This window comes from Engystomops pustulosus, chromosome 8, assembly GCF_040894005.1.
Source record: "Engystomops pustulosus chromosome 8, aEngPut4.maternal, whole genome shotgun sequence".
Taxonomy (NCBI): Eukaryota; Metazoa; Chordata; class Amphibia; order Anura; family Leptodactylidae; genus Engystomops; species Engystomops pustulosus.
Genome location: NC_092418.1, coordinates 68,011,313 through 68,035,391, shown reverse-complemented (window position 1 = coordinate 68,035,391; position 24,079 = coordinate 68,011,313). Strand labels below are relative to the sequence as shown.

General features: G+C 39.6%; 1 protein-coding gene across 2 annotated transcripts in view; it reads right to left on the bottom strand.

Annotated features, from left to right (window-relative positions):
• The window catches only part of KLF7 (KLF transcription factor 7), an 84,785-nt gene extending 80,942 nt beyond the window's left edge, over positions 1-3,843 (bottom strand). Inside the window, exon 1 of one of the 2 annotated variants that reach the window (XM_072121052.1) lies at positions 3,276-3,843. In XM_072121052.1, the coding sequence (XP_071977153.1) occupies positions 3,276-3,377 (102 nt within the window). In that variant the 5' untranslated portion in view covers positions 3,378-3,843. The remainder of the gene's footprint in view (positions 1-3,275) is intronic. The other variant, XM_072121051.1, reaches the window with a different exon arrangement.
• Positions 3,844-24,079: the final 20,236 nt, after the last annotated feature.

Below are 24,079 nucleotides of genomic sequence, written 5' to 3'. Positions count from 1 at the left end.
TTCCCAATTCATTGGACCTGTCATATGGGTCAAATTGTGAGATTTAAAAGAACTCAGTGTCCATAAGAAAAGGCACTGGTGTTAAATTGGTTGTTACCCTTCCCATTTAATGATTTATGTATTATGGAAACCCACCTACTTAGGGCTTATACATTTATATGTGATTTGGTTAATTCACCAATCTTGTGCTACCCTAATAAAAGACAAACACTCTTCATCCTTTAAATCTGTAAGCTGCTGGCTATTATAAAAGGTATTAGATCCTTCACCAAAACTACTTGCCGAGGCCTGAAAAAGATGGCAGAGATTCTTTTTCATCATGACAACCATGTGATTCTGTACAGCATCCTGAACATAATTCTGCAGTGTGAATAAGGCCTTGGTGTTCAATCCTGCAGTCACTGTGACCTGTGAAATCTGAGGTTCCTATAACACACATCAGTCATTGTTCTTATGTCTGTATATATAAAGCAGACTTTCTGATTTAATGCTCATCTCCCTTCACTAATCAGATCTGTATTCCATTATCATTTGCCATAATTAATACAACACATCTATAATTGCCTTCATAATTCCTTAACTATGACCATAGAAGCTTCTATTCTCAGAGGCCTCGGGCTTAAACTGCATGGGTGACTTGTGTAGACATGGCCAGCATCTCATGGTGAAGTGACATGTGCTCATTGCCTTTTATTATGCGAGTGAGCTACATTACTCCTATCACTATGCATGTCACAATGCAATGCTACCATCAGCTTCAGATGCAATCTGCTTCAAATACGGCCATGATTTGGTCAAAAATATTGCATGTATTTGATACATATTACTGTCACCATGCTGAAAACGCCATATAAGCCTATTCTTATTGCATTACTGTAAGTCTGCCATTTACTGCTGTCTTGATAAAAAATGGGCAGCCATTGCTAGTTATTTAATGGATGTATGATTTTATGCAAGACCTTTATTTATTTTATTTATTTTTCCCTTTATATAATTATTTCCAACTCCAATGATACAAGCATGCTCCTATAGACATTGTCACTAGGCAGTTATGTTGGTCACCATGCTTCCACTTCAAAGTCAGAGCTATACAGATCCTCCAAATACACCATGTGCTCACCCCAGCCCTCATTTCTAAGTCACTATTTTCTTCACTGTTATAGGTAATAAAAAGGAAAAATAGGTTAATGATAAAACAATGCATCCCCCCAATCTATACACAAGCTTAAAAAAAAAACTAATGGTTCTGCAAGTGATTTTGTGCTGAATTATTAAACATTAGGGCAATGCTCTTTGGGCCTCCTTTTAATTATTCATCTTGGTGTTCAGAGGCAGAATGGAAGGTTATCTTAACGGATCATTTTTTTAAGCGTAAATAATAGAGCACATGGTACATGTTTCAAAAAGTACAAATATACAAGAATAACCATAATCATAATAAGAATACAATCTTTATCCTGAATAACTCTACCCACAGTGAAACATCAATAGTCATCAGTAGAAATATTTCTATATACACACACACAAGTCAGAAGCTTCACTGGGTTTTGGATGCAGGCAATAAAAGTCATGAATCTTTGTTTTATTCTGGAATTCCAGGAATTTCCTCTATTTCATCAATGCAAGACTCCACAAAAAATATCCACACTCAATGAAATCAAATCCTGGTTTACATGTGGAATTCTTATTCTAGACATAAAAGATGTGTAAAAGTAACATTTTTTTCATCTGCAAGATGGCTCTCTCTAGCATGGCTGCGTGGCAACCATGGAAAAGTCAATGGAAAGCAGCATAAATGAGAATGGCATCATACAACGCAACTAGCACATACAGATTTGGCTTTTTCAGCTATTTTCTAGTAATATGCAACGATTTAGAAAGCATCTGCACATTTTTTTTTCTCTCTATTAATAGCCAGCTGAGGCTGGAGCAGATGACCTGACACACATACATCCATTTCCATGTATTATGACTCTTCAAACTTAAATGGGGATTCTACTGTACTTTGATCTACTGTTCTAAAGTGCAAATGCTGTTATGGTTTCCTACTGGGGCAGGCAACAGCTGCAGCCAAAGTATCACATACAGTGTGCCTTGGGCATGCTGGCTATGTCAACAGATTATCTTGCATTGAGCTGTCTAGACTGTTATTAATATGCAACTGATTCAAAGTACTGACCTACTAAGTTGTGGCTTTTTTTTTACAAAGGAGAGTGAAAACCTGCAACACCGATCACTAATGAGCCCAGTCCACATGGCGGCACATGTAATCTTTACATCATGTGTAAGGAAGAAGGGCAAACAATGAAAAGATGGTTTATTCATTGGCTTCACTGTAACCTGGGAACAATGCATCTACCACATGAAACTTCAGTATTATTCTCTAGCCATAAACATGTCAGTTCAGAAGTTTACTCTAGATCTCCATTGCAGTCCATATTCCTAGTATTTACTAGAAATGGCCATATGTAAAAAAAAAACATATACATAAATATAATATCAAGATCTGAAATAAACATCACAGAGCAGCTTAATCTTCTGCTATTCCAGCATCTCTTTTCCCTATTAATGTACAGTATGTGTAGATAGGCTTTTTAGAGCTGTCCAGCACCAGCCACTGCCAAATAAAAAAAGCACATTTCACAAATCCATTGCAATTTACAGAAAATCATGGGACATGGACTAGAACACTGTGAATATGACATACATTTCAAAGCAACTCTTTTGTCTATTACTGTAAGTGACTTCCCCAGCTTCCATTGTGTTACAGTATTACAGTGCAGCACATGGAAAGAGACAATTGCTACAAGCTAAATGCAACAAGATATACTTCATATGTGTACTTTGTTTTTCAGCACTGTCAGAGATGGAATCACACTGTAGCTGTGAATGAGATCAAGGCAATGTAAGAAAATAATAGGTAGAGGTATCATGGGATTTCTGCTGATACAAGAAAACATCATCATGGAAGAAGTCACTGGCTTCTGCTGAATAAGCATCAAGGATTAGGCTAAAATCACACAAAATCACATGTGTGTCAATGACATCCTAGAGCTGCAAACACTAAGCCCTTTAACTTATTCTATGCATTCACAGCCACATGGAGAAGAATACAGAAAAAAACCTGCTGTTGTTAGGAAATGCCTGCTGATCAGTGACATTTCCAAGGAGCTGGTTACTAGGATGGCGCAAGATGCCAGGGAAATTCCAAAAATGAATGTGAAAGTGAATGCAGTGAGTGTTAAAGATTTACAGGATTAATTTAAATCATTCACCTGCTGCCAATTCTCCTCCAAAGATGGCATTGCTGAGAAGTAGCCCGTGTCGTGTACAATCTGCAGCTCCTGGAATATGCTATAACTAGCCAAAACATCCATGATTGCAAGGAAAGATCACAATGCAAGATAGCTCTATAATCCTGGCTGGATGGCTGTCCTCTTATGACAAAGATAGATCCAAAGTCCTGCTGTCACAAGTGCTTATTACAGTCAGGAGGAAAGCACAGGCAGCAACACAAGAAGTGCTGATCAATCAAACCCAAGCATTGGAAACCACTACACACAGGGAGAGGAAAACAGGGAGGAAAAGTCAGGATCCAAGGTATTCATGGGATGCAAGGAATCCTTGGCAAGGCTGTGCTGACTCCAGAGCTTGGACCAGGAAGAAAGATGCAAACTCCCTGACATGGAATTGTCATCTATTTGTTGTGTACTACGTCTGCCTGCTCATGGATGCAAGCTTTCCTCTCTATTTTAGGAGGAAGGGGGAAAAGAAGTGCTTCAATTTTTTTCTCCTCTCCCTCTTGGCCCCCCCTTGTTTCTTAAGAGACTTTCTACCTCCTCCTCCTCCTCCAGATCTGGCAGATGAGTAAAGCCCTCCCCTCTTCCTTCCTCATCCCCCCTCCCCTCACTGAGATGACTGCGCATGCCCCAAACATTTCTTGGAAAAGGTTGCCACTCAGAAGAGCCTATGACCATGTAAGGAGAACAGGGAGGGAGGGGGCGTGGCTCCACACACCAGAGAGATGTGACACGCCACCAGACCAACTACGATGCCGAGATTCCCAGGTGGGAGGGGTCCTGGCAAAAAGTAGTACTGCGATTGGCTGCTGGGAATCTTCTCCCCTGCCTTACAAGGCAATGTGAGGAGAGCTATTTTAGAGGGCTATATAAGCTGCGGCGTGTGAGGCCACAAGTGCTGCCTGTCAGGGATGCGCCGTGAGCTACTGGCGGGAGGTGCTGAGTCCGGAGACTTCACTGAGCTCAGCCTTGTACACACAGTGACTGCGCTGCACTAAGCGTTTTGCGTGCGGTACTGCACAGACTATGCTAGGGCGTCCCCCTGCCGGTACAGGCAGAAAACATGGTGGACGTCACTTGTGTGACTGGTGGTGAAGCTCCGTGACGTCTCCGGGAATGGCACAGCTGCTGCTCCAGGCAACTTCTTTATGTTCTTTTTGGCCCTAGTTCTTATAAAAGAAAACCACAGCAGATATAGTGTGCGCCCTGGGAGGGAGGAGATCTGAGGGAGAATACCTTTCCCTCTTCCAAATTAATTGAAAGTTTTTTTTTTTAATTTTTGTAGGTGACATATTAAAATATGACCTTCATTAGTAATAATCTATAAATATGGAGTGGCCCACAACTAGAAGAGCAGAACAGAAGGGTCGACTGTATAGAAAAAACAAGAAAATAATTAATCCCCAGTAATTCCGCCTGTCAAACTTAAAGTAATTATGAGGGGGCGTACATGTATAGCCGCCCTTTGTCACAATCCTGAACATTCTGTGAATGATAGACCAAGGATTGTAAATGATGTTCCTCAGTAATTCTGCCTGTCAGCAGTTGTAGATTTATGTCCACACATATTCACTATTGCTGTCTACATAGTGTTCCTTAGTTTTAACCCCTTAAGGACGCAGCCATTTTACTGCTGAAGACTCAGTCCCATTTTTTGGACTTGGACTTGCGTCGCTTTATATGGTTATAACTTTTGAACACTGTTACTTATCAAAGTGATTCTGAGATAGATTTCCCCCCCCCCCCACATGTTGTACTTCATTTTAGTGGTAAATGTTGGCTGATAAGTTTAGCATTTATTTACAAAAAAAATGATGATTTTTTTTATTTTAGAAAAAATGATGAATTTTTTGAAAAATTTGCCATTTTCAAAAATCTAAATCATCACGTTTTGAGGCAGATAGATTTACCACCTAAATAAGTTGCTGAATAACATTTCCGATATGTCTACTTTACATTTTCATCATTTTTGAAATGTCTGGATAGTTTATTTTGATGTCATACGGCTTACAAATAGAATATAATTTTTCCGTATTTTCCGAATGAACTTTTTTGGGGATAAATACAGTTTTGAGATTTTTCAAATCTGCACCCCACCCTTTCAGAAACAGCTTTTAGGAAGATTGTTAACCCCTTGAGATCTTCATAGTAATTGAATCAAATTGGAGGTGAAATTTAGAATGGTCAAATTTTGTTGGACTTTTTTTTGTGGGGGAGGGCAGGCGATCGTGGGGTAAAGACCCCCCCCCCAAAGGCAAGTTAAAGGCAATTTGCGCTGACCGCAGCATTTAATGGGTTAGGCACTTGCGATCAGAGCCCACTCTGACTGTGGGTGTTACCCGGTGATGCTAGTGGTAGATAACTGTAGCCGTACGGCGCTGAGTGCTAATCACACAAGCCCACGCAGTACAGCTACGGCGCGGAGCGCTAAGGAGTTAATAGACCCATATGTTAAACATTGGGAACATGAGAAGTGGAGAAAAAAACCTGATTGAATAAATAAACTAAGAATAAATTTACTCCTCAGTAATTTCCCCTGTCAACAGTCATAGCATGATACAGTGCTGGGACAGGAGACGGGTGGGAGTGGTCGACGGGTGGCAGCGGCACGGAGAGAGTGCGGGACAGCGTGAGGGACTAGAGAGCATGGTGCAACGGGAGGGATCGAGGAGGTAAATACATGTTTATTTTTTTAAGCAGCCCCCCCCCCTTTGGCCACATATCGCTCATTTTTTTTATACTTCTCGGACAACCACTGTAATGGGTAAACTGCTAGAAAAAGTGAGTACATTGGAAATGGTCAAATTGTGTACATGTTGCCAATATTTTATGTGGCCACGTTATTATATATACACACAACAATCATTTTCTTAGCCCTGCAGATCTGAAAAAACGGATTTTAAATTTAAATAAACTGCCAATATCCAATTAAAAAGTAGCTTTCTTCCCTCTATACTTTTCTGTGTCTTGAACCAACCCCTATCTTTGGCTGGAGAAATAAAGACTCTGCCAAAGTTGAATGTTCTAAATAATGATAAGGTTCCATGCTGTTAACGACTCATCTTCTCCTAGAAAAAGGAAATCCAACATGCCGGATCAAGGGATTGACCAGCACAAAATGTAGATGATTACCCTCAACCCCTACAGGACATTTGCTGTCAGTTTTGGACTTCAGGATGTGGCTATTTTTTATGCTTTATTTAATGCTGCGATCTAAAGGTTGCAACTTCTACAGCAATGTCTAGTTTGGTGTGCAATATCTAATTTTTTCTGTGTGTTGGCTGTGTGGCATGTCTGCATAGTTAGGTGCACATTATCTAATTTTTTCTGTGTGCCGTTATCTTATTTTTCTATGTGCCATATAATTGGTGTACAGTGTCTCAGAAGACGTAGACCATGTTGGAGGCATACAACATGCTGGCCTTTGACACATAGTCAGCTAGTGGGGATGATGTCCCCTTCTACCTCTCCACCTTCTCATCTTCCAGTGACCTGGAAGAAGCCCCGAGAAGGCACCATAGGGTTTATGCTGGAGAAGTGCCTGGGACCTTTGCAGGAGGAGTGCATCGGACTTCTAGGGGAGAAGTGTTTGGGAGTTCTAAGAAGTCTTTCACCTGAGGCATTAAAAGAGCATTTAGCCAAAAGTTTAGAGGCTGGTCACATTAGACCCTCAAAATCTCCTGTAGCAGTAGGGGTTTTCCTTGTAAAAAAAAAAAAAAGGATGGACCCCAAATCGCCCGTGTTTGGATTTCCAGGAAATCAATAAGATTACTGTGAGTTTCCACTACCCTTTGCCTTTGATTCTGGACCTATTTAATCAGGTGGAAGGGGCTAAGTGGTTCTCTTGATTTAAGAGGGGCCTACAATCTCCTCAGGATGAAGGAAGGAGATGAATGGAAAACCGCATTCAATACCCCTTAGGGGCATTTTGAGAATCTTGTCATGCCATTTGGTCTCTCTAAAAACCCAGCCTTTTTCATTAATGATGTTTTAGGTCCAGTTTTAGGTAGAGGTGTTTCTGGTTTATCTTGATGATATTTTTATTTACTCCAAGGACATCTCATCTCATTGGGGAAAGGTAAGAGAGGTCTTACAGATCCTCAGAGAGAATGCTGAGGATGTTAAGCCAGAGAAATGTGGCTCGTCTGCATAGTGTTCCGGAGGACATTGTTTGTAGCTACTTTTTGGAGAGCGTTTTTGGCAGGTTGAGAATATAATTGTCCTTCTCCGGGTACCACCCTAATCCAACGGAAAGACTAAAAGGAAAAATCAGGATGTTGAACAGTTCCTTTGTTGTTTTGTGTCTAATAATCAGGATGATTGGGCAGATTTTTTACCTTTGGTTGAAATTGCGTCCAACAACAATGATTCCTTGGCGGTAGGCTTCTCTCCCTTCTTCTGTCGTAACAGTAAACACTGTGTTTTAGATCGATCCTTGGCATTCGCCATTCCAGTTTTTTCCAGAAGATGCCTGGAAATTAAGCAGGGTAGAGTGGCTATCTGTGCTGGAATACGGTTACTGACACATCCAACACTAAAAATCCCAGAAACAGTCACAGTCTCCTTAGCTCTTCAATTTCTGCTGATCAATGTATTTTGGAGAGCAGACGTAGGCCACGGAGACAATATTTTATATCATTTATTCAATGAAAGTTAGATTTAAAAATATCTCTGAGCCTATATCCATTAGCCTTCTTCTCAAATGACTTTTGTCCGGCTGAATCCAACTGTTGATGACCGAGAGTCGCTAGCTATAAAATTGGCCTTGCAGCACTGGTGACATTTTTTTGGAGGGTGCTAGACATCCAGTTCAGATTCTTACCGATCCTAAAAACTTAATTTATTTGGACGCTGCAAAACATTTAAATGCTAAACAGGCCTGGTGGGTTCTGTTCTTTACCCACGTTAATTTTTCGGTGACATGTTTTCCCGGCACCAAAAATGTCAGGGCGAATGCCATGTCTAGGAGTGTTACGTCCAATAATGAATCCGATAAACTTGATTTGTGCTGAAAAGGGGAGTTGTGTTGGCAGCACTGGATACTCGGAGAGTCTGATTCTGAAGGCTCAGGACAATGCCCCTAGGGGAACACTGCAGGGTAAATAGTTTGTTCTGATTGTCCTGCGGGATCAGCTGTTACAAGAATGTCTTGACTCCAAATTGGCAGGCCATCCTGGGGTTGCAGAGATTAAGAGGTTAGTTACTAGGAATTTCTGGTGGCCTGGGTGTAGAGTGGAGTTGGCAGTTCATGTTGCCAAATGAGCGGGCTGTACCAGATCTAAGGCCTCTCAAGCTCAGACGGCAGGATTACTGCACCTTTTGCCTATTAGTAGCCTGAGTAGTCCTTGGACACAATTGGCCATTGACTTCATTAAGAATCTGCCCGCTGCTTAACACCGTAATTTGGGTCATTGTGATTCCTTTTCCTAAGGCAGTGATGGCGAACCTTTTAGAGCCTCAGTGCCCAAACTTCAACCAAAAGCCACTTATTTATTGCAAAGTGCCAGCGCAGCAATTTAAGTAATAATGTATTTCTCCTTGTTCATTGACAACTTTCAATCCTTTAGCCTCCAAAGGACACAAACGCAGTTGAAAGGAGGAGGGCTAATTCATCTATCATTGTAGGAAGGTTCTGCAGGCAGATTCTTTGAGTTCTGTCTGGTGAACTTCATTCTGGGGTGATGGCCTGGGTGCCCACAGAAAGGGCTCAGAGTGCCACCTCTGGCACCCGTGCCATACGTTCGCCACCCCTGTCCTAAGGGTTCTAATTTTGGCTAAGGAATTTGTTAAAAATGTGGCTCGTCTGCATAGTGTTCCGGAGGACATTGTTTGTAGCTACTTTCTGGAGAGAGTTTTTTGGCAGGTTGGGAATATAATTGTCCTTCTCTGGGTACCACCCCAATCCAACGTAAAGACTAAAAGGAAAAATCAGGATGTTGAACAGTTCCTTCGTTGTTTCGTGTCTGATAATCAGGATGATTGGGCAGATTTTTTATCTTTGGTTGAAATTGTGTCCAACAACTATAATTCCTCGGTGTTCGGTTTCCCTCCCTTCTTCTGTTGTAACAGTAAACACCCTGTTTTAGATCGATCCTTGACATGCGCCATTCCAGTTTTTTCCAGAAGATGCCTGGAAATTGAGCAGGGTAGAGTGGCTGTCTGTGCTGGAATACGGTTACTGACACATCCAAAACTAAAGATCCCAGAAACAGTCAAAGTCTCCTTAGCTCCAATGTTTTTTGGAGAGCAGACATAGGCCACAGAGACAATATTTTATACCATCTACTCAATTATAGTTAGATTTAAAAACACCTTTTTTTCAGAAAAGGCCTTAATTGTCACTCAAGCTTAATGTGATTTGAAAGATGGGATTCTTATCTTTTTTTTTTTTTTATTTATTTTTTTTTTATTTTCAAACTGCAATAGTACATATATAGCATACATATAGGAGCAACAAGTAATCATCATATATCAACATGATATGAGAGCTCCATTCCTTTAGGAGTGTCTAGCATATTAACACAACAAATCCAAACCCCCCACAGAAACCCCCCAAGCCCTCCCTACCACCCTCTGCCCATGCTGGAGATATTGAAAGGAAAAAGAAAAAAAAGGAAAAGAGAGAAAAAAAAATTCTTAGATTCTTATCTTTAATATGATACCAAAATCAATATAACCCTGGACAGGGTCATCTAAAGCAATAACCCCCCCCCCCCAGCCTCTAAAATTGACTTCTCACCTCATTTACATCTGCCTTGAATCAGATTTTTTTATATGTAAATGTTTGAAATTAATTATAAGATGGAATACTAAGAAGGATATATCATACCCTACTTAAGAGGGTGTTAGTTTAAAAGCTGGTGACAGAATCCCTTTCGTTCCATGTAAAAACATTTGGCTGGAAAAGATTAGCTGTGCTGTGATCAATGTGTTAAAACCGGCTTACAGTAGACTCCCACTTACAATGGCGGAGCATCACAACATATTTATTGTTTGCCTAAACCATGTGTAATGGTCATCTGATTTATCCAGGGCAACTATGAACTACATCTTGTCTTATCTCAATGTTCAACTTACAAATCAATTGTGCTTTAGTACAGCTGCCTCCTAGATTAACCCCTTAACGACTTGGCCCTTTTTAGTTTTTTCACTTCCATTTTTCACTTGCCACCTTCAAAAATCTGTAACTTTTTAATTATTCCACATAAAGAGCTCTGTGGTGGCTTATTTTTTGCGTAACAAATTGCACTTCATATTTAACCAGTTCGCGACCGCCCGCAGTGTATTCACGGCGGCGGTCGGGTCGCGCTAGCACCGATCGCGGGTGTTTACACAGCGATGGCTGCCGGCAAAGCTGCCTGCAGCCTCAAAAAGATAGCGGCGCATGGGCGCCGCCATCTTACCTGGGATCGCCGCTCCCCATGACGTCATCAGGGCGCGGCGAACCGTCTCCATTGTAGCCTCGGGTCTTCCGAAGACCCGGGGCTATTTCGTTTTAACCCCTTCATTACAATGTGCTGATAGCACATTGTAATGAATGAGGAGGAAAATCCCCATATACTGCCATACTGTAGTATGGCAGAATATGATAGGATCGATCAGACAACCTAGGGTTAAAGTACCCTAGGGAGTTTGAAAAATAATAAAAATAAAAAAAAGTTTTAAAAAAAAATTATAATAAAAAAACCTAAAATTTCAAATCACCCCCCTTTCCCTAGAACTTACATAAATATATTTATAAACAGTAAAAATCATAAACACATCAGGTATCGACGCGTCTGAAAATGCCCGATCTATCAAAATATGATAATGGTTTTTCAATGCGTTTAACCCCGTAACAGAAAATAGCGCCCAAAGTCGAAAATGGCACTTTTTTGCCATTTTGAAAAATATTAAAAAAATCTATAAAAAGTGTTCAAAAGGTCGTGCAGTCCTAAAAATGATATCATTGAAAATATTATCAAATTTCGCAAAAAATGACACCACCCACAGCTCCGTACACCAAAGTATAAAAAAGTTATTAGAGCCAGAAGTTGGCAAAATCAAAAAAATTATTTTTGTACAGGAGGTTTTAATTTTTGTAAATGTATGAAAACATTATAAAACCTATACAAATTTGGTATCCCCTTAATCGTACCGACCCAAAGAATAAAGTAGACATGTCATTTGGGGCGCTCAGTGAAAGATGTAATATCCAAGCCCACAAGAAAATGGCGCAAATTAGTTTTTTCACCATTTTCACTGCATTTGGAATTTTTTTCCCACTTCCGAGTACATGGCATGGAATATTCAATACCATCACTATGAAGTGCAATTTGTTACGCAGAAAACAAGCCGTCACACAGCTCTTTATGTGTAAAAATAAAAAAGTTATAGATTTTTGAAGGTGGGGAGTGAAAAATGGACATGAAAAAACAGGAAAGGGCCCGGTCCTTAACCCGTTAATATTCCATGCCGTGTACTGGGAAGCGGGAAAAAATTCCAAATGTGCAAAAATTTACTGTTTATTAATATTTATATCAGTTTTAGGGAAAGGGGGGTGATTTGAATTTTTAGGTTTTTTTATTATAATTTTTTTTTAAAACTTTTTTTTATGACTTTTACAATTATTCAGACTCCATAGGATACTTTAACCCTAGATCTGATCGATCCTATATGGCAGTATATGGGGATTTTCCTCCTCATTCATTACAATGTGCTATCAGCTATGAATGAGTTAAAATGAGACAGCCTCGGGTCTGTTTCTGACATTTTAGCAAATTATTATTTAACCCCTTACCGACATTGGACATAGTATGGCTGTAAAGCCGACACCTATTGCTAACTCCTCTGATCGCAGTTGTAAACCCCTTAGTCATGAACGACCGTGGCATTCAAGGGCCATATGTACTGATTTGGAACCACCAATGGTTTGCCAGTGCCATGGGTCTGCGCAATCCTCTCCGGGAGCCGGGTTATACATCCTAGCAGGACTTGGATGTAACACATAACACAGTGTAATACACCAACATTCCCTATACATACCAAATAAAGTACAAAAAACACAAAATCATTAGACACACACACATACTTGGTATCGCTACATCCATTACAATCTGTGCAATAAATCAGTGACATTATTGAACCTGCTTGGTGAACACATTTTTACATTCAAGAGTTAATAAAATCTCATCATTAACCCCTTAAGGACGGAGGGTTTTCCGGCTCATTTCTCGCTCTCCAACTTCAAAAATCCATAACTTTTCCATTTTTCCGTCTACAGACCTGTGTGAGGGCTTATTTTGTGCGTAACAAATTTTACTTTCCCGTAATGTTATTTATTTTAACATGCCGTGTACTGCGAAGCTGAAAAAAAATTCCAAATGTGGAAAAATTGAAAAAAAAACCGCACGTGCGTCACGTTCTTGTGGGCTCAGTTTTTACGACTTTCACTCTTCGCTCCAAATAATATGCCTACTTTATTCTTTGGTTCGGTGCGATCGCGGTGATACCAAATTTATATAGGTTTTATTGTGTTTTAATACATTTTCAAAAATTAAACGAATGTGTACAAAAAAGAAAAAATTTTTTTTGCCATCTTCTGACGCTAATAACTTTTTCATACTTTGGCGCACAGAGATGTGTGAGGGGTCATTTTTTGCGAAATGAGGCGACGTTTTCATTGCTACCATTTTGAGGTCTGTGCGACATTTTGATCATTTTTTATTTCATTTTTTATGTTATGTAAAAAGGTGTAAAAGTCGCATTTCGGACATTTGGGCGCCATTTCCCGCCTCGGAGGTCACCGCCGCCTGTAACCGTTTTTATATTTTGATAGATCGGGCATTTTGGGACGCGGCAATGCCTAATATGTTTGTGATTTTTACTGTTTATTATGTTTTATATCCGTTCTAGGGAAAGGGGGGTGATTTGAACTTTTAATATTTTATTAATTTTTTTTATTTTTTAAACTTTTTTTTTTATTTTTTTTTTCACTATCTTTTAGACCATCTAGGGCATTTTTGCAGCACATTCATTACAATGAGCCACTGGCTCATTGTAACGAATCTGCAGCTGCCAGATAGCCTCGTGTCAAAAGAAGACACGAGGCTACCATGGCAATCGATCGCCGCCCCCTGATGACGTTCGGGGGCGTGGCGATCGGAAAAAAGATGGCGGCGCCCACGCGCCGCCGTCTTTTAAACGCCGCCGGCGACTTTGCCGGCGGTGTTGAAGGGGTTAATAGCCGCGATCGGTGCAAGCACCGACCGCGGTTATTAGCGGTGGGGGTTTTGTGCAATATGCAAAAACCCCCACCTCTGTATGAAGAGGACTCAGCCCGTGAGCCCTCTTTATACATCCCTTATACCTCTGCGCCGTAGAGCTACGGCGCAGAGCGTTAAGGGGTTAAGGTAATGACCTACTAAAATGAAGTATTTGTAAAGTGCATCTTATTTCGCAGAAAATAAACCCTTATTTGTCCAAATTGCCAAAAAATAAGGATAATATAGCCGTTAAAAAGCAACAAGGAAAATCTACTCTGAATGGCGCAGCTTCTCCTTGATGCCATAGTGTGTGAACATACAGCAGGTTACCACCATATATGGAGGTATTGTTTTACTCGGGAGAAATAGGGTATCAAACTTTATGGAGCATTTTGGTATTTTATCCACATTTTTTGAAAAACCTTCATTAAGCCACAAAAATGTTTTTTAACCTCTGTAAAAAAATTAAATGGTTGAGAGGATGCATAAAGAACCATGTCAACATAAAGCAGAATTTTCGTATCCGTATCCGTTTTTTTTTCAAAATAAATGCAAAATATATATTACCAAAACTTTTCAACTAACATGAAGTACAAAGTGTCACAAGAAAACTATTTCAAAATCACTTTGATATGTTGAAGCGTTCCAAAGTTATAACCACTTAAAGTGACAGAGGAGAGATTTGAAAAAAATGGGCCGTGTAAGGAAGGTGAAAAGTGCCTTGGGTGGTAAGGGGTTAAAAGATAAAATAGGGTTAAGCAGTGATCAATTATCAAACATTTGGTCACAGTATTAGCCTTGTGCCAATGTCCCTTTAAGCTAAACCATATTCCAATGAGTAATATCTAAGGATACGTAAATGAGCCATGATAGCTATCCATGCTAACTGTAATTAAAACTCCATATTTAGCTCTATGGTATCATTAAATCAGAAGAGACATATTTAGTCCATTCATGTCACCTCCGCTACGATTGTCATACAGTAGTTGTAAAGGAATAATTACATCAAGCCTTATTGCATCAGAATTTATTGCAACCATCAAAGAAACTATAAGTTACCCTGAATTAGGTAGACAAATATAGCCACTAATAATCCATTTCTAATACAAAGAGGCATTTTAACGTAAAGATTGTTGAAAATATACATTTTATTCACATTTTTATTATTGTACTTTCTAATTGGTTCCTCTGCTTAAAAGAAAAAAATAAGAGACGTTATAATTAAAATAGATTTTTAAAAAATATCCAATCAGAGCTCAGCTTACATTATTTAAACAGCTATGAGAAAATGAAAACTTGAACTATGATTCTTGAAACCAATCTGTATTAATGCTAAGAAATTGTAAACACTGCTATTATTATAAATATAGATGAGCAAATCAAACTTGCAATATTATCCGAACGTCATGAAAATTCAGTTTCGTCATGCATCTGAATTTCCTGATGATTTGTTAAAACAAATCACCATGTACATGAATGTGAGAGTAACCCAGGAAGCAGTACATCACAAACAGCAGCTAGCCAAAACATGTGATGTCACAGCCCCTTTAAAAGTCTGATCCCGCCGGATCCTTTCACATTTTTTTCTATGCATGATTGTAGGGACATACTGTCAGTACTCTAAGCCGTGAAATAAGAAAGCAAAAAGTGCAGACATTGGAGTCAGCAGCCTGTTAGGAGAGCAGGGAAATTTTCTTGTGGGATATTTTTAGTAAAAGTACTTCAAAGTAGGCTGCCTTCAATCGTTTTGCAGGTCAACTTCAATGCAACTAAATAAAAATAAGCAAACATTTTTAAAATGTCACCCAATTTCCATTTACATACAAAACTGCCATATATTGACAAAATGGAAAAACAAGAAACAACTGCAATCTAACAAACAATAAAACATTATTATGCCTGTATGATGAAGCATACACGATAAAAATAAAAACCCACAAAATCTCGTTAAACAAATAATGCACTCAAGACTGATAACAAAAATGGATCTACCTCAAAATGGTACAGGTGTAAACAACATGACCCACAAAAATATGCCCTCAACCAGCTCCATAGAGAATAAAAAAGAATTTTTTTCTTCCAATTAGGTTTCATTCTGTAAAATTAGTAAAAATATTTCTGTAATTGTACAAAGAATAAAGGTAACATGTTATTTGGACTACATGATGAACAACAAAAAATATGTTTTACATCCAGTGTGCAAGGAATGTATAAGATGAGCGAGAGAGAGTTTAAAATTTATGGTAACAGAAATGACCCTCCAGACCACCATCTTTATTTATTAAAACATGTAAATAACAACTGTGGGTCAAAATGTTGTATAAAGCACTTCATACCACATTCCTGGAGGGTGTGGTTTCCAAAATGGGGTAATTTTTCGGGCACCACCTTAATCTCCCAACAGTTACATTGCATCCAAAAAGAAAACTGTCTAGATCTTAGCTTCAAAGCCTAATAGCACTACTTTTCTTCTGTGACCTTTGGGTGTCCAAATATTATTTCTTACCCGTATATACTGGGGATCAAAATTATAGAACAAAGCAAAATTCCCTAAAAGTCAAGGTCATTGTGTAGTGAAAATATCCTAACATGAGTAAAGCAACAGTATTTTAAGCTTATTTCATAAATTACATATATTCTAAAGCACGGAATAAAAATATAAATGAGATAATTGTAATAGAACACTGATCAAAATTAGAGAAAACGTTCAGATACCTGCAAGTTACTGGTATTTATCTGGCACATGGTGCTATTTTCCTTAATTATTTGACTACCCCTATTTAACTGGCAACCTAACTTTACAGAAATGGTGTGCCACTCCAAAATGACTGAAACCTTCCGGCAGCAGGTTTTCCAGATGAAGGCCAAAGGGGTGACCTATCATCCATAGCAAGAGAAGTTGGTTGTTCCATCCGTCTCTGTTTTCTACAATATTATATCTTTACAACATCACAAACTCACTGAAGTCCCCCAGTAAGACTGGTCACCCTTGAAAAACAAATGCAAGAGAGAACGGGATAATGCAGAGCATCTCCATGGGTAATCGTTTTAACACTATAGCTGTAATTGCTAACAAGTCCAGCATTAGCAGATTAAGGATCTGTCTCGTCATACAGTGTCACATTGTTTAATAGCATTTAGACTGTAAGCCCACTCTGCACTGACCGAACATCTCATTAGCAAAAAGAATCAAAATCCTAAATGTCCAGTGGCCGCAGATGTGCTGAAGTCATTCAAAGCAAAGGCCTGTGCACTTTTTACTGACTGGTGACTGTTGTAACTTTAAGAAAATGTAATCATAATCTTTCTCTGTGCTACAGTCATTGCTGTTCTCTAATTATGATCAAAAAGTTTTTTGCAAAACAAAGGTTTTATGTTAAAATACTTTGCTAATTTTGTAAAACACTGTTCTTGTGGTATAGTGTACCCTTTACAAAAAATACATTAAATGTTGATCAATGGAGATTACATTATTTCTGAAAAAATCAAGTGATCATATATTGTTCTCTTACTTTGATCTCCAATGTATATGACAGTATTGTACCCATGGTAAGCCACTTAACATGATATATGTAAGTATAAACTGTCTTTTGTGTGAAGAGCAGGACATGGAAGGGAGCACTTTTTGGGTGCCGGTTTATCCACTTTACATTAAATTAAGGGAAATACTGCTGAAGTCCAAATTAATAGTTTTGCCTTGGAGAAATACCTTGTAAAAATGCACATACAGGCAGTCTCTGGGTTACGTACAAGATAAATTCCATAGGTTTGTTCTTAAGTTGAATTTGTATGTAAGTCGAAACTATATATTTTAAAATTGTTGTTGCAGACAAAACATTTTTTTGCCCCGGTAACAATTGGAGTTTAAAAATATTTTGCCCTCATGGGACTAAAAATTATCAATAAAGCTTCATGACAGACACTTTACAGCTCATCATTGCGGTCTGGTACTACAGTAAAGCATCCAGAGAGCTTCACCAGAGGTCACAGTTGGCAGAGGAGTCTTTAACTAGGGGTCCTCTGTAAGTTGGTTGTTCTTAAGTAGTAGACCACCTGTACTGCTGTTTCACGGCTGACCCATTTCCTATTCTAGGGTCAAATGTAACCTATAAGTAAAATCAAGAATTTACACTATCCCCAGAGCACTTCTTACCAACCCATTTCTCCATCTGCGGTGCCTCTTCATGCTGTGTGTGTCTCTCCAATGGCTGTACCAATGCATTTCGCATTAGGTATGGGGGATAGAGCTGTGGGCAAGTAAGAACTGCTCTGGGGGTCATGCAATAGCCCATAATGCTGGAGCCTATAGTGGCTTTGTTGAAGCCCCCTGAATCACTTCTGGCTCATTTACATATTCTTAAATCTTCATTTTTGGACAAATGGGGACACAAATAAATAATGTCAAGAAATATTGATAACGATGCACAGCCAAAAATTTAAGTGGCAGTCACACAAAATTGATGATAGTTTGAACTTAAAGAAAACCTACCATTTGATGTGATGCATTATGAAGCAAACATACCTTGACAATGCTGTAGCTACACTGATGCAGGATAATGGGGCAGATTTATCAAGCTGTCTGAAAGTCAGAATATTCCTAGTTGCCAATTACAGCTCAGCTTTAATTTTACCAGTGCTCATGAATATTTTAAAGGGGAGCTGTGATTGGTTGCCATGGGCAACTGAGAATATTCTGACTTTCAGACAGCTTGATAAATCTGCCCCATTATCTTGTTTAACCCCTGTTTAACCCCTGTGCTGAGTGGTTTTGCATAATTATAAAATTATGATAATGAAGCTGTCTTGATACTGTGGCTGCTCCAGCGCTTCTCCTAGCACATAAGTTATTCACTGAACCCAAGGATAATGTAATCCCTGGGTTGTGCCTGAAGGCAGAATAACCAATTGCTGCAACACCCCCCAGCTGCTGTGTATGAGCTGCTGTGTACAAGTGATCTAGCTCAGGTTGATAAGTCATGTCTTGACTAACTCATGACTAAGCCCCATGTCTAATGACAAGCTCCGTGTGTAATGTGTTTATGTAGGCATCCAGCCTGACCCAAGGTCCTGAATATTACAATTGATTTTTAGCAAAACCACTCAACTCTGGGATTAACCAAGATATGATTCTGCATCAGTGTAGCTACAGCATTCTGAAAGTATGTTTGCTTCATATGCATCAAATCAAATGGTAGGTTTCCCTTAACCCTTTATGGATGCAGCCATTTTATAGCTTAAGGCTCAGCCCCATTTTTTGTATTCTGACTTGCGTCGCTTTATATGGTTATAACTTTTGAACACTGTTACTTATCAAAGCGATTCTGAGAGTGTTTTTTCCTCACATGTTGCTCTTCATTTTAGTGGTAAATTTTGGCTGATAAGTTTTGCGTTTATTTTCAAAAAAATTTAGCACTTAAAATTTACACATTTCCAAAAGATAGAAAGAGAAAACCCATCGTACAATTTGTTCTGTAATTTCTCCCGAGTACAGAGACCCCCCACATGTGGCCGTTACTAGTTTTATGGGGGCACAGCGAGGCGCAGAAGGGAAGGAGCACCCTGCAGCTGCCAGGATTTTCCTGTTGGTCCCTTTTGTAGGCTATAAAATTTTCGTTTTTTCGTTATTGGGGCCATGTGATGACATTTTTTTTTGCGGGATGAGATGCTTTTTCCAGTTTTACCATTTTGGGGTTGGTATCCCCTATTGTTGAAAATTTAGGAAATTTAGGGCAGGAGTAGAAAAGCATGAATTCTGTGCTGGATTATTAGCCAAATAATCATGTTATATTTATTCTATGGTTCGATACGATTACGGGGATACAATGCATGAATATTTTTTTTATGTTTTACTAAATTCGCAAATAAAACCTTGATGTGGGAAAAATCTATCATTTTTGTATTGCCGTCTTCCAAGTGGCATAACATTTTTATTTTTTTTGGCTATGGAGCTGGTTCATGGCTTGTTTTTTTGCGGGACATGTTGTCCTTTGCAACAGCATCATTCTGGAGTGCATATGATTTTTGGTCACTTTTTATAGCATTTTTTTGTGGGATTGTATAGGTAAAAATCATAGTTTTTGGTGGGTTTTTAACAGTTTTTTTTAACCACGTTCATCCTGCAGTTTTCATAATTATTTTATTTTGTTGTATGGGTTGTTACGGACATGGTGATACTATATATATGGGGTTTGTGTAATGATATAGACTTTTTTGAGGGTTATATGTCTCTTTGTATGTTATGGGGTGTATGGGCATTTTTATTGATTTATTACTTTTATTGGATAACATTTTTTTTACTTTTTTACTATTTCCACCATGGGACATGAACAAGCAATCATCTGATTGCTTGTTCATGATAATATGAATATCAAATAGATCCTGCCTGACTAGAAACGTTAAAAGAAGAAATAAATTTTATTAATTTTATTTAACAAACCGCTATACTAGTCCATGGTTGCTGGCCAATGCCCGAAAAATAAAGTCATTTACATACTTTATGGGACTAGTCCTACACGTTTTTAAATAAAATTAATTTCTTCTTTTAATGTTTCTAGTCAGGTGGGATCTATTTGATATTCATAATCATTTTAGTGGAACGTAAATACATTAATACCAGAAGTGTGTACTTGTACCTAGGTAAATTGCTTCAATATAGTGCTCAATTGAGATGGCAGGATTTCTCACTGGGGAAATTGATTCGGCTAACTGATGCTAGAGAAGTATTCTCAGATAAAGGTTTACCTCCACCCACACAAAATCTAACCATCGCTAACGCTTTTAGACAATTGACTAAAACATACAAAGATCACCTCAGAGGCTGGCGGGAGGTTCAATCTTTGGAAACATACATAAGAAATAATATTGTTCCAAGGGGCCTCCGCATCAACCTCATATCATCTGCCAGAATAAGAAAAGTGGGAAAGGGAATCTATTGACTCTTCCCTCCACTTTATGAACCTTTTGCTGGAGGAAGAAAAGATCAAATTAGTGTCCTCTGATACACAGCTAAAAACAAGCATGGAAAATGCAAAAAAATTCTCAAATAATCCTGAGTTTGAACGTAAGGAACAAATATTGCAGAATACAATTGAACGCTTTACTGCACAAATTAAGAAAAGAAAGCACTTTCAATTCTGCAGAGACACTATTGATTTTAAAGAAGGTAATATTCTAGATTTGAACCCCAAGGGGGACAATAGGATCACAGAATCCGAGATTGATATTACCTCCTCTGAAAACGACAATTCCGACTGTGACACTTCAGGTAGAGGGACCTCCAGGGGAAGAGGAGGACTTGGAGGTACCCCAAAGCGAGGCAGGGGTAGAGGGGCAAGAGGCACTGGTAGAGGTGATAGAGGCAGATCCCAAAGAGCAAGAGGGGTTATCAGAGGACCCAACACCCCTAGAATACCAACTTCGGGGGCGGAAGGAAAATCAATAAGTTCTACGGAACCTCATAGTGATACTATGCAGTTCATAAATTTATCAACTGGGCATAAACACCAATGGAGCATAAAGTACTCACGAGAGGCTTGTCATTTGTACCCACACCGTCATTTTTGTAGAAAACTGAAATGGACATTTTTTTTTCTACAACATGATCAACGTCAATGCCAGTAATTAGGTCTAGAAACTACAGACCTTAAGTGTCTAAGGACTCTGGGCAGTCTTTTAGAAGAAGGAAACAGACAGTTGGCAGAAGGCCCTTTCACTGACTTTAGACCGAAATCAAAAAAGTCCCCCCCCCCCAAATGACAACACCCTCATTGACACCTTTCTAAAAGTGGTAACTGACCTTCTACAAAAGCAACATGTCAATCAAGATCAGTATCGCAAACTCTCACGCGATGAATGGTGGGCTCTAAAAAATCTTGAGAAAGATAAGTCTATTATAATAAAGGCTTCAGATAGAGGCGGTAACCTGGTTATTCTGAATAGGGGGCAATACACACTCATGAGAAAGAAAATCCTAAATGACAAACTATCTTCAAATCCAAAGTGCACCTTCTCCGCAAATTGGTGGGAATACTTAATGATGCTCTCAAAGAAAAATTGATCAGTAAAACAGAATACCAATTCCTACTTCCCTCACACCCGACTACAGCTACCTTTTACAGTATTCCAAAAAAAAACATAAAGGTCTCAACCCTCTAAAAGGTAGACCCATTGTTAGTGGCATCTATAGTGTCACTCAAAATATCAGTATGTATATTGACCATATTTTGCGACCTTTTGTGGCCACTTTACCATCCTACATCAAGGACACCATGGATGTCCTATGACGCCTTGAAGGTCTACAGCTGGACCCTGATGTACACCTGGTCAGCTTAGACGTGGAAAATTTATACAGCTCAATCTCACATGAAAAGGGATATCAAGCAGTCGAGTCCTTCCTGAGTCCTATCCAGTGTCAGGGACATAATAGGTTCACATTGGAAGGAACACAATAACTTCGTGTTTGATGGCAGATACTTCCACCAGCTCAGGGGGGTTGCAATGGGGAGCCCTTGTGCTACCACATATGCAAACCTTTTCCTGGGCTGGTGGGAGATGGAGATGGTGTTCAGTGAGCCTATGGACAAGTGTATACACAACATAACACTTTGGCTACGATTTATAGATAATATCTGATCTTGTGGAAAGGCGCTGCAGACAAATACAAAGACTTTAATGAAATAGAGCTCTATTTCACATCTGAATTTCGGAGGGATTAGATTTAGAGATGAGCGAACACTAAAATGCTCGGGTACTCGTTATTCGAGACGAACTTTTCCCGATGCTCGAGTGCTCGTCTCGAATAACGAACCCCATTGAAGTCAATGGGAGACTCGAGCATTTTTCAAGGGGACCTAGGCTCTGCACAGGGAAGCTTGGCCAAACACCTGGGAACCTCAGAAAAGGATGGAAACACCACGGAAATGGACAGGAAACAGCAGGGGCAGCATGCATGGATGCCTCTGAGGCTGCTTAATCGCACCATTATGCCGAAATTATGGGCAACAGCATGGCCATGACAGAGTGACAGAATGAAGCTAGATAGCATGTAAAACATCCAATAATTGACCCTGACACTATAGGGGACGGCATGCAGAGGCAGAGGCAGCGGCAGCAGGCTAGAGAGTGGCATGGCGACATACCCTAATTGGACTCAGGCTTCAAACCAATGGGTGTCAGAGAGGAACCAAAGGAGGTGAGCAAGAAGCGCTCAAATAATATCGGTACATGATAAAAGTTTGCCAGTATATTTTGTGGATTACACAGCAGGGTGGCGACAAAGTTAACATGGAAGCCATGAAAACAACCCAAAATTCTGCCTGACACAGCTCGTTTGATAAGGGGACCATGTATGCTTACAGTTCATGCCAGTCGCTGCACTGGCTGCCAGTCTCCTTTCGAATACAGTTTAAAATAATAATAACCCTCATCCATAAAGCTCTGTATAATGCTGCACCCCCCTACCTCTCCTCTCTTATCTCAGTCTATCGCCCAACCCGTGCTCTTAGATCCGCCAGTGATCTTAGATTAACCTCTACCCTAGTGCGGACCTCCCACTCGCGTCTCCAAGACTTCTCTAGAGCTGCACCAATTCTATGGAATGCTCTGCCCTGGACTATCAGACTAATACCTAACCTCCAAAGTTTCAAACGTGCTCTTAAAACCCATTTCTTTAGGCAAGCCTATAACACTCATTAACTGCATGAAGTTTTAACTCTTCTACTAACCCGTCCTGTGTCGTCCTCCCATCTGTTATCCAGCAACCAACAGGCACCAGACTTCTCTGCAGTCCCATTCACCCTGGACCTGGTATATAAGATGACGGCTGAGTGGTTCAAGCGACAGCAATTCCATTTATTATATTTTTTTCTATTCCCTAAGAAGAATGGCTTGACCATTAAATATTCTTTTACCTCGTGTTACCCCATCATCTTCATAAACCGTAAGCTCTGGCGAGCAGGGACCTCACTCCTGTTGTTCCATACAAATGTTGTGCTCTGTTACATTACATTTGTATTTGTTTCCTATGATTTGTAAAGCGCTACAGAATATGATGACGCTATATAAATAAAGATTATTATTATTATTATTATGGAGGCAGTGAACTAGTAGTAGATTAAAGGTGCTGCAACTATGTTAGTTGGATCTTGGGATGGAGCTGGCGCTCTGCAGCCAGGCGAGCTTTTGCCAATCCAAGCCCCTGTCTCTAGGCTACTCCCCAAACAGCACTTCTAAGAACCTTTTGTATAAGATCAAGTGTAGTAGCGTTCTTATAAGTTTAGGATATGGCGGGTGAGGGGAATGTAAACAGATGCGCAAGAAGCGCTGAAATAATATCCCTAAATGGTAAAAGTTTGCAAGTATATTTTGTGGATTACACAGCAGGGTGGCGACAAAGTTAACAACTTTGATGTGGAATGCCCTGTAATAGCTCTTGGGCGGTGTGCCTTTTATCGCCTAGGCTCAGCAGTTTCAGCACCGCCTGCTGTCGCTTAGCGACGGCACTGCTGCTGTGCCCAGAGCTACCGACTGATGGCGCCA